Source organism: Chamaea fasciata, unplaced genomic scaffold (assembly GCF_029207755.1).
Source record: "Chamaea fasciata isolate MVZ Bird 193981 ecotype frontalis unplaced genomic scaffold, bChaFas1.0.hap1 SCAF_5, whole genome shotgun sequence".
Taxonomy (NCBI): domain Eukaryota; kingdom Metazoa; phylum Chordata; class Aves; order Passeriformes; family Sylviidae; genus Chamaea; species Chamaea fasciata.
This window is the reverse complement of record NW_027094090.1, coordinates 65426754-65439456: the sequence shown is the minus strand read 5'-3', so window position 1 is coordinate 65439456 and position 12703 is coordinate 65426754. Positions and strand designations below refer to the sequence as shown.

At 40.0% G+C, this 12703-nt stretch overlaps 1 protein-coding gene across 5 annotated transcripts in view; it reads left to right on the top strand.

Moving 5' to 3' along the window:
- The window catches only part of MRTFA (myocardin related transcription factor A), a 91397-nt gene that overhangs the window by 52927 nt on the left and 25767 nt on the right, over window positions 1-12703 (top strand). For 4 of the 5 annotated variants that reach the window (XM_066184185.1, XM_066184184.1, XM_066184182.1 and 1 more), the window contains one exon: window positions 7885-7950. In XM_066184185.1, coding sequence (XP_066040282.1) covers window positions 7944-7950 — 7 coding nt within the window. In that variant the 5' untranslated portion in view covers window positions 7885-7943. Of the gene's footprint in view, window positions 1-7884; window positions 7951-11311; window positions 11338-12703 lie in introns of those variants that run through there. The other variant, XM_066184186.1, reaches the window with a different exon arrangement.

Here is a 12703-nt window from a genome sequence, read left to right as displayed (position 1 = left end):
AGATAATACAGTATTCCATCATCTTTTGAAAAGATCTTTTCTAATTTTTCCTATTTCGTATTTCTCTTCCAGTGGTATCTTCCCCACAATAAAGGACTATTGCCCCACAATAAACTGACTTGGTTTATTTTGTTTGTAGCCAAAACCAGTCTTCTGGAATTCGCTCATACAGACAATTAACACGCATGTGTAAGCTGCATGCCATGTCAATGATTTTATATGGCCCAAGAATATTTTGAACTGTAGAAGCTTTGAAGAGTGTGATTTTATCAAGAAACAAGGCCTTCTTGTTCTGAGAGTGACAGTCAGTAATTTTCTCTTTTCCTTGTCTGTTTGTGTTCTTAATTAACCAGTCACTCTTTTTTTTTTTTTTTCCCTGTACTTTTCAGCTGCTTTTTAAAGCTGCTGGGCATTTGAGAGCCTGAAGGATTTTAGGAGTGCTGGATGGAAAAAAAAACCCCAACTCCAGTGTGATATGACTCCCATTGCATCCTTGGATTATTGCTAGCACATCCACTGTGAAATATTTTGGAAGTTGTTGCTTTGGAGGTGAAGAAACGGTTCTGCTTTTTAAGAATCACTTGATAGAGTGATTCAGGCAGAATAATACTTCTTTTCTCATCTGTACAAGTTTTAATGCTTTCATAAGCTTCTGAAGAGGATAAAAAATAAGAGGTGGTCATGAAAAAAGTTTCAAGTCCTCTATACAATAACTGCCTGTGATGCAGTGTTCCCCAGACTGGTCCAAGACACCTTTCCATCTCATCACGTTGCAATAGGACGTGCTGACTTCTGCATTTCTGTGAAGAAATCCACTTTCATCACTCTCATAACCTGCAGTATGGAACTGCTCCTCATCCCATTTTTTTTTCCGGTTCAGGATCTGCTTCACAGACCACCTCTTCGCATGTAGGGAGAGTGGTCCCAATCGTACTTTCTCACAGAGGGAAGACCACAGCATGAATATAAATAAGTGGCTTTTGCTTCTAGTGTGAAAGGTTGTTGTAACAGTTGAAGAGACCAAACCAAATTTTCTTTCTGTTCTTTACCCTTCCAAACTCCATTTTCTCCATAGCATGATTGCTAAGAAAGAGTGGAAGAAGCTGCCTGCATTTTAAAAGCAGCTGTTGTTGCTGCAGTAGAGAAAAGAGATAGTGGAATGTGAGAGAGTCTCAAACAGTAAAGAAATAAACTTCTACTTAACTCTTCCTTTGTGCAAGCTTGCTTCAAGCTTTTTTTTTTAATGCATTGAGATGAACAGAACCGTATGGCTGCTGCTCCCAACAACAGTGGATGCTTGCAAATTGTGAGGATCAACAATGTGTCTGCTGCTTCTCCTTCACCCCACAGAGGGACATGAATTTTTGGCATCCCCTTCCCAGGGTAGCAAACTGTCATATAATCCCCACAGTTTGGGTGTCATTTACAGTCTGCTTCACTTAAATGCTTCCCTTTTGACTGCACAGTCTGCTTAAATGCAAAGCCAGCATGTATTCCCCATGAGCAGTGAGGAATAAAATGGATTTAGTGGATTAAAATGCTGTTAGGCTCAGAAAATTACCTTTAAAAAAGGCCCAAAAAGTTTACTTTTCTTTGTTGGTAACCCCCATTCTAGCACATTCTGTGTGGTGTGGGGTATGTTGTCAATAGCACCAGAAAAGTGAAGCACTAAACCAGGAAAACTAATCCACCTCAGCAATTTAAGATATTGAAAACTAATTTTGACTATTGTATTCTCACTCACTGATCACAAACTATCACAGCTGTTTTTTCTTACAGCTTCTTGTGGACCCTACGTGTAATTTGGTACACTAACAGCCGTTGGCCGCTTCTGTACAGAAAGGTGTTGTAACTGGAGTTTTACAGCTGCCCCTGCTGGTGAATCTAATCTGGCTTCTTGTTGAAGCATGAAAAATCTAATGCAAGTCAGCATTTGTTTTGTAAGCTGGCACAGCTGAAAAATGCTCAGAGACCATTTTTTGGTGTGAGGGAAAGGTTTTCTTACCACACCTCCAAGGGACTGAATTCAGTAGGATATAGCTTCCACAGAAAACAACAGCTGGTGTGCTGCATATTCAAAAACTGAATTTGGCATCTGCTTCTGGTCAAATGTGACTATTAAATCAGAAAGCAGGGAAAAACTTCTCTTTTTAGTGTAATTAGATGGGCTGCTGGCCGAGTGGTAAGTGGAAAGGTGGCTTCATCCTTCAAAGCAGTGGTTACATGACACTGTGATATTTGAGGTAGAGGCCCTTGTTCTGCCCAAACAGCTGTGCCGATTTTGTTCAGCAAATAGCCTATGTCATCAAAGTTGTCTTTCATTGTTGCATATTAAGTTGCTTGCATATGGTGTTGTACATGTTGGACTGAAAAATTGGAAAGTATGTGTGGGCTGCAAATGGTGGCCTAGAGCCACATCTCCTTAGTCTATAGCCTCTGACCTTCACAAAGCAAACCTGGTCAGACCTGCTCAGTGCGAGGCCAGTGAAAATTCTCCTGAAATTCCTTAGGCACTACAGAAAGGTGGAGGTGTTGAACTAACTGGCAAGTTCTGCCTCAGCTCGTGCTGTATTAGTGCTTCCTTCTGAGTTAAGAGGATGCTGTAACCACTCAGTGCTTTCAAAATGGGCTCTCCAGAGGTGCTGAACAATGTACAAATAAATGTACATTGAATTGCTTTTTACTACCTTTACTTATGCTTACACTTTCCTCAACATAGATAATGAAGTTTGGCTAATTTCACTTGCTCTTCAGTGGTTTTGCTTCCTAATCACAGGGGTTTTTTAATTGGGTTGCAATTGAGTTGTTCTTGAATGATGAATTCTTCTATCAGGCAGACTGCTTTCACTGAATTTACAGAATTGACAAATCATGTCTGTGAGCATACAGCCTTTCTTGTTAATATGCAGTTTATGTCTTGCACTCTCCCATTTTGCATAGGTATCCCAACCTGAATTCCAGGGAGTTCTGCCTCCCTCAGTCCCTCTATATGGCTTCATTTGGCTCTAGCAGCCTTCCTTCCTTCCTGACCTGCACTGCTGCTCCTGCTGTCCCAGTTGTAATCCACCATATGGCTGTGCTTAATCATTACCTTGGTTGGGTGACCTTAAGTATTGCTTGGGATTCCTTAGCAGGAAAGGTTTTGTAGACATGGAGCACAGACTCCCTTTGGTAGTAAGTCTGTATTCAATATAACATGCACAAAGTCTCCCCACAAGCTGCACTTCACGGCCGTGTGCTTCTTCTTGGTAGTTTTCGAAAAACAGGAAATGCAGAATATTTCATTATTGACACTGACCTGTCCTTGTATGTGAGACAGTATTTGAAGAGATTTTAATTTTATTTTTCTCTGTGGAAATGCTGAGATGCAGAATCTGCAGTCTAGTTTCTGCAGCAGTTCTAGTTGCACTACTAAATGCAGTGTAGTTTAGAAATAGAAGGGCAGGGCACACTGTTGTGGATTGAGGTGATGAGCTGCAAAAAACAATTTAGCTCATCATAGATATTTGTTCTTGCTTCTGCTTACTACTGATGCACCCCTGAACAACCACCAGAGTTATAGCTGTCCTGAAAGTGCACCTATGGGTGCAGAGTCTGTATTTTAATTTTATACTCTTAAATCTGAGCTGCCGCCAGCTGTCAGAACATGCCTGTGGTCCTGGAATACGCCTGTGGGTTCCCTGTTGAGAAAGTTTTATGCTAAGATGAACACAAAATAATCATGACATGCTGTATTTTACTAACAGGGTAACCCTGTTGGTAGTAGCTGTATCACAATATTATTTGCCATTTAATACATCTCCCACCACTGTAGTTTTCCTCTACTCCTCTTAAACTGCTGGCAGTGGTCCTCTATCCTAGCTCCCAGATTTCTCTGGAATGTTTTACTAATTCTTGGAACAGTCCATTAGTGATATGAAAACATTGTTCAAAATTTAATTGGGAACATTTCATACTTGTGAAATGAATAAATTATGCCCAACTTTGAGAGGGAAAATCTGACAAGCATACAAATCCCCAAAAATATTGCATACAGTAGAAGGGCACCAGTTTGGAACTTATTTTCTGGCCAGCAGTTATGCACTGCTCTTTATATTAACTGATTTATTCTTAATTTGAAAATTAATTTACAGGTTAAGTACAAGGGTAAAGGAAACAGAAGATTGTCCATTAGTGACTGAAAGACTTACACTTCAGTCTGTCTTAGAGTAGCTTTGAATTTCTCTGATCATTCTAGACCTTGTACTGAGCTCCATGTACAACAGCCTTGGATTGGTGCTTGGGCCATCTGTTAATCTATATATAGGATTCACACACTTGCACATATAAACAGGTGATCTCCTAAATATATAAAATGGCATTGGGAACTCCAAGTACTTAGTTAAGCCAAAATGTATTTAGGAGTGAACTGAAATAATCCTTTTTGCCTTCCTCCCTGACACAAAAATAAGCTGTATTGGGAAAAAAAAAAAAGTACTTTATGGCTGATTATAACTTGTGCTTAATACGTATGTATATACATTCATAAATCCCAGGGATTACGTAGTGCTTATAAAAAGGATCCTGAAAATTACTTTTTTTCTGTTCTCCAGTTTAGTTCCCTTGACAGTTGCTAGTTTCCTGCTATGAAGGCATGAAGGGTTTAAAAATAAAAGGTGCATATAATGGGTAGAGAAAATGGGTAGTAGATGGTAACTAATAAAGAAATAAGATATATTTAGAAAATTTATAAGGGAAGCTGCAGTCAGGAGGGGAATTTTAAGTCATTTGATGAAGTCTCTAGCAGTCTGACTGAGAGTCATTTTTAATAAATCTGTGAACAGCAGGGAAACTTCAGAAGAGCGAAAGACCAATAGCATTTTGCATCACTGCTGACAAAGAATGAGTGAGTAAAGAGTGGCTCATCTGCTGCCAGTTCCAGGAAAAAACTATGGAAAATTTGATCAAGAATTTAGGTAGTGTAAGAATAGCAATATAATCATGCTGATCAACTTTTCAGTTTGTGAAAACAGGTCTGCTCAAATATGGTTCTGTAATTTGGAAAAGTGGAATTTGGTTGCTAGGGGTTTTCTCTAGGTGCAGCAGACTTTTATAACCTCTTTAACTTAGTAGCATGGTGGATTTTGGTCTTAAGAAGTGTATTTGAATTTAATGAAGTACTGCTTAATTGGATTAAAAACTGATTGTAATCATAGAAAGCAGAAAAGTATTTCTGGTTGAGATCAGCCCGGTGCAGTCTGGAAATACATGCAAGAGGTTGTAACAGTGTGGACAGAACAAAAAATAGTAGAGGAATAAACTGTGACATTAAAAAAAATTACGTCAGATAATTTAGGCAAACTGAGACAGTTGAGCAAAATGCACATTAATACAGGTGACAATACAGGTGTGCACCCAGGAGCAAAAAATGCCAGCCACACTGGCACTTCCAGTGGGGAAGTCTTTTGCTGAAAATCCCTGGCTGAGAGGTGAAAGGAAAATAGTAGGTATGGTTAGAACTGTGAGGGAAGGTAGATGGTTGTAGCAAGGAAGTGGCAGAAAGGGCTAACATGTTTCTAGATGTGTAAATAGAAGACACCAGTAATAGTAAGATTATCTGCTGGGGAGATGGACCTGATGCTATACATCTGTGCCTTGCCTGTATACATTTAGTAAGATGTGCTAATTTAGGGCATGGATATGAGTCCCAAAATGACCCAGTAGGGGAAGTAATGCCATGCAGTGAGAAATTTAATGGACTGCTCCAAATGGGGCAGAAATCACTTAATGGCAATGTACTTTGGAAGGATGAAGTCCAGCTCCCACCTTCAGTGCTGGTGAATATCTGGGGTCCTGGTTGTTCCACTACAGCTCCTGGCCATGTGGTCATCCTCTTCAACTCACTGATGCAAAAATGTGCCTGTTTTGACTGGGCTGTGGTCTCTGCCGGTCAGGGGGACATGAGAGGTGATGGGGGAAGTGAGAGATTTGACACTGTCTCTCTCAGCAAGGTGTTAGATCAAGTGCTTGTGTAGATTTGGGTTTTGATAACCTCAAAAGGAATCCAGCAAATGGGAAGCTCTGTGAGCAGCCCAGCTGTTAGCTGTACTAGTCCTCACATTAGCACAGAAGTAGGAGTGCGATCTCATGCTAGGTGGGAGGAAGAGTCTGGAACTACCACTTCTGTTTGCAGTTTCACAGCCAAATGAAGGGCCTGTTCCTTCCCCTCTACGTTCCCTCCTCTTTCTGGCTCTTGGCTGATCCCACACAGAATTACCATGGTTCTCTGTACATTCCACACACACACACCCCCCCCCCCCCCCCCCCCCAATGTACTAAAAGAAGTTTCCTGCCCAGTACATATATATTGAGAAATCATAGTTTGTCTTAAGAAACAGAAGAGAGGTAACTTGTTTGCACACTGTGTGCACAGAGGTATTTTCACTGGTAGGAGGTACTTCCTCCCACTGTTTCAGAGAAAGGTACATCAAAAGTCAATGGAAGTGGAAGCCAGAAAAATCCAAGATGAAAATTAAATGTAATTTAAGTGAGGGTGATTAGGTGCTGTGGAAACACCCATAGAAAGGAAGAGATGGATCTCTTTTTTTATACATAAGAAGACCAGAATCCATATTGGAAGATGTATCTTAGTCAAATGCAAACTGCAGATAGGAGGTTGAAAAAAACAGGTAAAATATGATGATGTCTGTAAGTAGACAAAGTGGCATCTTCTTACATTTTTTGATCTTTACTTTAGGGAGTGTACAATACAAATTTGGATATAATGTATGAAATGAATGTACTGGACAAACAAAGTACTTACGAAAGGAGACATAAGGGTTATGATGAGATTGTATAGTTAGACTGTAGAGCAGTTTTGCTCTGTAGTGGTTCCATTACATTTGTGTGGACTTTCATTATGTGGACTGTACAAAAGGCATAAGAGAAGTTCCAATTAAAACAGGAGATGAGAAGCATTGCCATTCATTTTATATTTTATGTTGAGTATACTTAGGAGTTTGGGCTTGATTGCAAGTGGGATTCAGTGATACTCAGGTTGTCCTCTTTTGAGGCATGTATGTGACTACACATTCATGTTAATTTTTTCTTCAGTTTTGAAAGGTTGCTTTCATATGGAATGTGTCTGACTGTAAGAACAATCTAGAATGTTGCTTTGATTGTATAGCTTAAAGAGAAACTGCTGTTATAATTTAAATGTTGAAATTATGACTATTCCAGGGATTTGCCCTAGAGAAAACCAGCTAATTGCATTTCACATAGGTTATGAATATATTCTGTTATCCTAAAATAAATAGGAAAAATTCTAGTGATAAGGGGATTCCTTTTTGTAGTGGAAGGACACTTCTAGATGTATCAGTGGTATTTCACTTTCACGAGATGTTTCTGAAGGTGAATTTCTGAGCTGAGGAAGGAAATCAGCCTTGTAATTTAGAGTAATGTCCAACAATTTTGACATATCATTTAGTACATAGTAATTAGAGTTTTCAGGAGTCATTAGCAGCTGGGGTGTCACTCTGTGTTTATTGGAGGACTGTCAGCTGGTGTTTCTCTTTGTTTTTTAATATTACTGGTTTGGAAAGCAGTTGGTGCTTTAGAAAGAACTGAGAAACAGGCCTGGCTTTGTGGATTTTTATCACCCTGCCAAGACCCTGTGCAACTTCCTCTCCCCCGGCTGCAGCAGCCTACGGAAACCTGACTGCTGGGGGTCACTTCTGCAATTGCAGCAGGGCAGGGCAGCAGGGTGGGAGAAGGGGTCTTTTTCTTCCGCTATTCACCAGTGCCTTGGCATCCAAAGAAGGAAACAAGATGCATTTGAAAATGTCTCTTCAGTTGTTTCTTGGACTAATGGGTTTCCTTCTCTCCCTTCTCTCTGTGGTCGTGCAGTGCTGCAGTTGAAGCTCCAGCAGCGACGCACACGGGAGGAGCTGGTGAGCCAAGGGATCATGCCGCGTAAGTACCACTTCTGTTCTTTGCCCTGGTGTTTTTATGCATTTTTTTGGTGGAGAGTTGTTTCCCGTGTGATTTGAGAGATCAGGTTCTCTGCTTTTGCATGGAAATCATCATGTGTAAGAGCCCCACCCTGACCCACACAGGCTGATTCTTCTGAAGTGTTAGTGCCACCTCCGCTAGTGAGGAATAGAGCAATGGCTGCAAAGTGTAATTGTACTGCAAAACTAGGCTTGCAGTACAATTCATCTCAATGTACACTCTTCTGGAGAACATACTATGTTAGAAGTGCCTTATATGCTTGACTGATGCTGGTAATCACTCTTTTAACAGGCTTCCTGCCCCTGCAGTTTCTGTTCTTACAGAGGTCTTACCCAGACCTCTGAGGCACTTTGTGTGTACATATTACGTAAACTGACCAAAACAAGGCATTGTATACAAGATGTTAACCAACAAGGTTTATGTTTGTAGCTACAAAACAGCTAGAATGAGCCCTGTGGGCATCAGCCATTGCCCTTCTTGCAGGAAAAGACAAAATCTGTGCAGGCAGAGAACTTTCACTTTTCTGGGTAAATAGAGATGATCTACTCTAAAGCCAAGCTTTCATTGTCAGATTAATGTTGAAGAAGGTATTTTTCTGTTTTGCCCCCCTCCTTCCCGCAAAAATGTAAAAAGGGTGTCTGGCAAATATTTTTGTCATGCTTTGGTACCTCTGAACTAGATGACTTAAAGGTAAAAATTTGAAGCAAGACCACACAGCAAATGTTTTATTTTTGAGGTCCTCTCAGTTTCACGCAACAGTTGTAGTAAAATGCAGTATTTTCTTCTTTCAAAAGCTTTCCTGCTGCCCAGTTTCAGAAGCTTTACTTGAAGGTGGTGTAGTAATGAGGATTTTCTCATTTCTTCTGTTTCTGGGGTTCACACTGTAATATGACACAGTGGTGTGACTTAGACTTTGCTGAGGGCTGAAGGTTAGACTGTCGTCTCTCTGTCTGAATGAAGAGAAGCTGTGGGCAGCACTCCATCAGCTGAAGTGGCTTGCTGTATGGCAGTAATGTTCTTTAAGAGGTTTCTGGGACCCCTGCTAAAATTATGTTACCAAAGCAAAAAGATTGTCCTGTCTGGCTATGTCATACCTGTTGTCTATTTTTTAATGTGAGGAGCTTGTATACAAGCTTCCACAGAATGCACTTAACTTGATTTTGGATGAAAGACTAGTGTCCCAGTGACTACGCCTTTTTACTAATGCTTCTCAGAAGAAAATGTTCCTGGCTTCTTTGTGGTGTATTGCTTTAGGTGGATATGTATGCAAATACTGTATTAACTTAGGCTCAGTACTGGCTTTCTTCAAAGTGCGCTTGGACAAACTTGTGATTCCTGAGAGGGGTCTGTTTTACAGGACTTTTGAAAATAAAGGCTTTGCAAGTAATTCAAGTAAGGCATCCAGAATAATTAGTGAGTCCTAAATTTATTTAAAACATAGTCTAAATTACTAGTCTTTGGAGATTTGTGCCCTTCATTGCTTCATTTGTATCTCTTACGTGTGAATTTTGTGATGGACTAAAGAAAAACACCTAGTGAAATATCATTGTGAAAACACCGGCAACACATTAAAAGGTCCTCTCTGCAATGGAGAAAACCCACGTTAACACATCCATTCTAAACATGATTTGAAATTTGTTTCTCTCAAGTAATGGTATCATTTACCCATATCTGCCACCTGGAAATAACCACACATAAGGAAATGTTTGAAATGTAATTTGCCTGGGCCGTTTTTGAAGAGAAGATCAGATGTGAGATAAAATGTGATACTTAAAGCAAAAATCCTATTTTTAACCTGAAAAGTAGAGGTTAACTAGTCATCTAGGTTATCTAGTCATCTAGGGACCATGTTCCTCCAGAAGCCATCTCAGCACCATGACAGTTTTACTTCTACTTTCAGGAGTTCCAGAATAGACTTTTTTTATTGCAGTGAATATGCAAGTATCCTGTATTCTTCTCTCTTGCCTGTACCTCTTGTCTGTGAAAACATTGAGGTACTTAATCTGTTGTCATCTGCTACTGAATACTGAGGTACTTAATCTGCTGTCATCTGCTACTGAACATAGCTGTGCTGGACTTGTGTGTCCTTCTTGAGTTTGTTAGCCAGGAACCAAGCCCCACACAGTCCTTCATGATGATTCAATGAAAGTATAAAAGTTGGAATCCAGAGGATGGTTTGGTGCTGAACTAAAAGAGCTGGAGTGCTCTTTCCATGTCAGATGCTGGATGGCTTCTTTTCTTTCCTTTATTTTCCATCTGGAGAGTCTTAACACTCTTGGGAGAACTGTGATGATTGCAGTTCTATCTGCATTACAGCTTGTGTCAGGAATGTATTTTTGAAGTGAAGCTCCTGATTGCGCCTGCCTACTGTGCCTTGCTTTGCACCATAAAATGAAGTTTGAGAGCTGGATTAAATTGGAATGAAAGTAAAGTGGAAAATATTCTGCCTAGAGCTAATATGCATTCAGCCCATGGGACCAGACTACAGTTTGTCTGGCACCACACGTTCAATTCACCTTCACATCCAGTGTGAAAATGTCACTTCCTCTGCATCAACTTTGTTTCTGTTTTGGTTTTACTGTGCTTTCCTACATGTTCCTTTAGATTAGCCTGTGATAGCAGATCAGTTCCTTTATATCTTGAGGCAAACAGCCATGGAAAAATCCCTGAGCCAAGTGTGGGAGAAGTGAGAGGTTTTGTTTTACATTACAAGCTATGTAGTATGCAAACTCTCACTGGTACCTTTGGTTCTCCTGATTGAGTCTAAACCCCACATAATATTTATTCTGCAAATTGGTGCCCTTAAGAGAGAAATTTCATTGCAGGCTTCCATCAACATGAGGATTTTGGACACTGTAATTATGAGGAGCGGAAGATGACATGTTTGTGTCACCTTAAAGTGATAGTGAGATTCATGCTACTCCTCCTGTGCTTGTTCATAACAGAACTGGGAATTGCTTACTTTGTCCCATGTGGAATTTTGTTTATATGGTAGAGTGGAAAGGCAAATGTTTCAACATTTTTTTACCAAGTACACTTAATCTCACTTAACCTTCCCAACCCACCAGCCACCTACAGTGGGGTTTTGCTCCACTGAAATATTAGTGTATTGTAGTAAGAAATACAGCATTTATAGACAGTGAAAGATGATTCAGAATAATTGCATTTTATGCTTTATTAATTCTTCTTGCTTTCTGTTACCGCTTTGTGTAATCTTTTACTAGTAGCAGGATTCATTAGTTCAAGATTAAAATTCTGAATTGCCTTTAAAAAATGGCGGGAAACAAGTCTTCACTTGTCGCTGACATACCGGTGATCTGAGCTAGAATCACTGTATCTTGAAAAAAGGTGAGCGAGTTTTTATATTTATTCAGATTTTGGCCCATTTTGTAACAGTACAAATAGACAAGCCTTTTTGCTATTTGTATTTTTTTTTGTAGCTATGCAGAGATGGTTTTCATCGTCACAAAATACAAATTAAACAAAATCTGCTGTCTATGCTCAACTCTTTGAACCCTGTTGTGCTGTAGAAGAACAGTCAGATGCTGTCATTTTTTAGTGTTGAATTCAAAGGGTACAGCTATCGTAAGGTTTTGGGGGGATTATTAAACACCCCATTTTTCACTCTTGAGGAGAGTGTTTAAAGCATTAGCTAATGCACATCTGAGTAGAAAGTGGAAAGTATCTTCAACTAAAACAGCCAAAATTTTTAGGAGAAAGACTTCTGGCAAATGTGACAATACTATGTTATGCAAAATATGTGGCTCTTTTTCTCTTTTGCAAGATTTAAAGCTTCACATGCCGTTTGTTTTATCCATCAAGATTGTGGTCTTTGGCTTCTGGCTGCAAACACGAAACACACGCAAGAATGCAAGGTTGTCATATGGCACAGTCCTGCAGGAAGGCTGTTTTGACCATCACATCTACCCAAGCAGGCGAAGCAGAAGTAGATAATTTCTGGAAATGTGCCTTGTGTTTCTCTGTAGTAGTGCTGTGTGAGTCTCTGAAAAATGACATAGGCATCCTTTGAAAAGGGCATCACCTGCACTGAAAGCTAGAAGGAGGCTGCTGTGCAGGCTGACAATTTTCAGGAGCTTCTTTTTCACTTCAGTGTATCTGGCGTTTGCCAGTTTTTGTGCCCACATCCAACTCCTCTGTATGTTTGTGTTCTGGGCTGCAGAACGCATGACTGTGTCTAGATCCAAAGAGAATGGAATTTGTGCATGGAGATTCTAATGGGACTACTTTAAGAGGTGCTGACATGTCTCCATGCCCTGGGTCTGTGCTACCAACACTCTGATGCAGTTTTTGCTGGGACATACAGCCTGCTGGATGCTCGATCTTATTTCAGCGTACAAGAGTGTATTTTATCCTCAGACTCCGTGAGGGGAGCGTGCCATGGTTCTAATCCAGCATGTCACTTGATTAGAAATTACTGTAATACAGCAGGCAGTCTAATGATTATCATCTCATTAGGCCTTTCATATCACTTGCTGCATTTTTTATTAGTCATAAGGTTAGTGGACAAAATGTAATTTTTGTTATAAAACTAAAATGCACGATTTTGCTTTTTTGGGAGTCTGTGAGATGCTGCTTAGAACGAATTCTAAAGGAATCACTATTTACTGGAGACAGCTGGTGATTTAAGAGTACAGAATACAGGTTATCCTTTGGCATATTAGTGTTCATCATCTTCTAGACAAAGCTTGTAGTA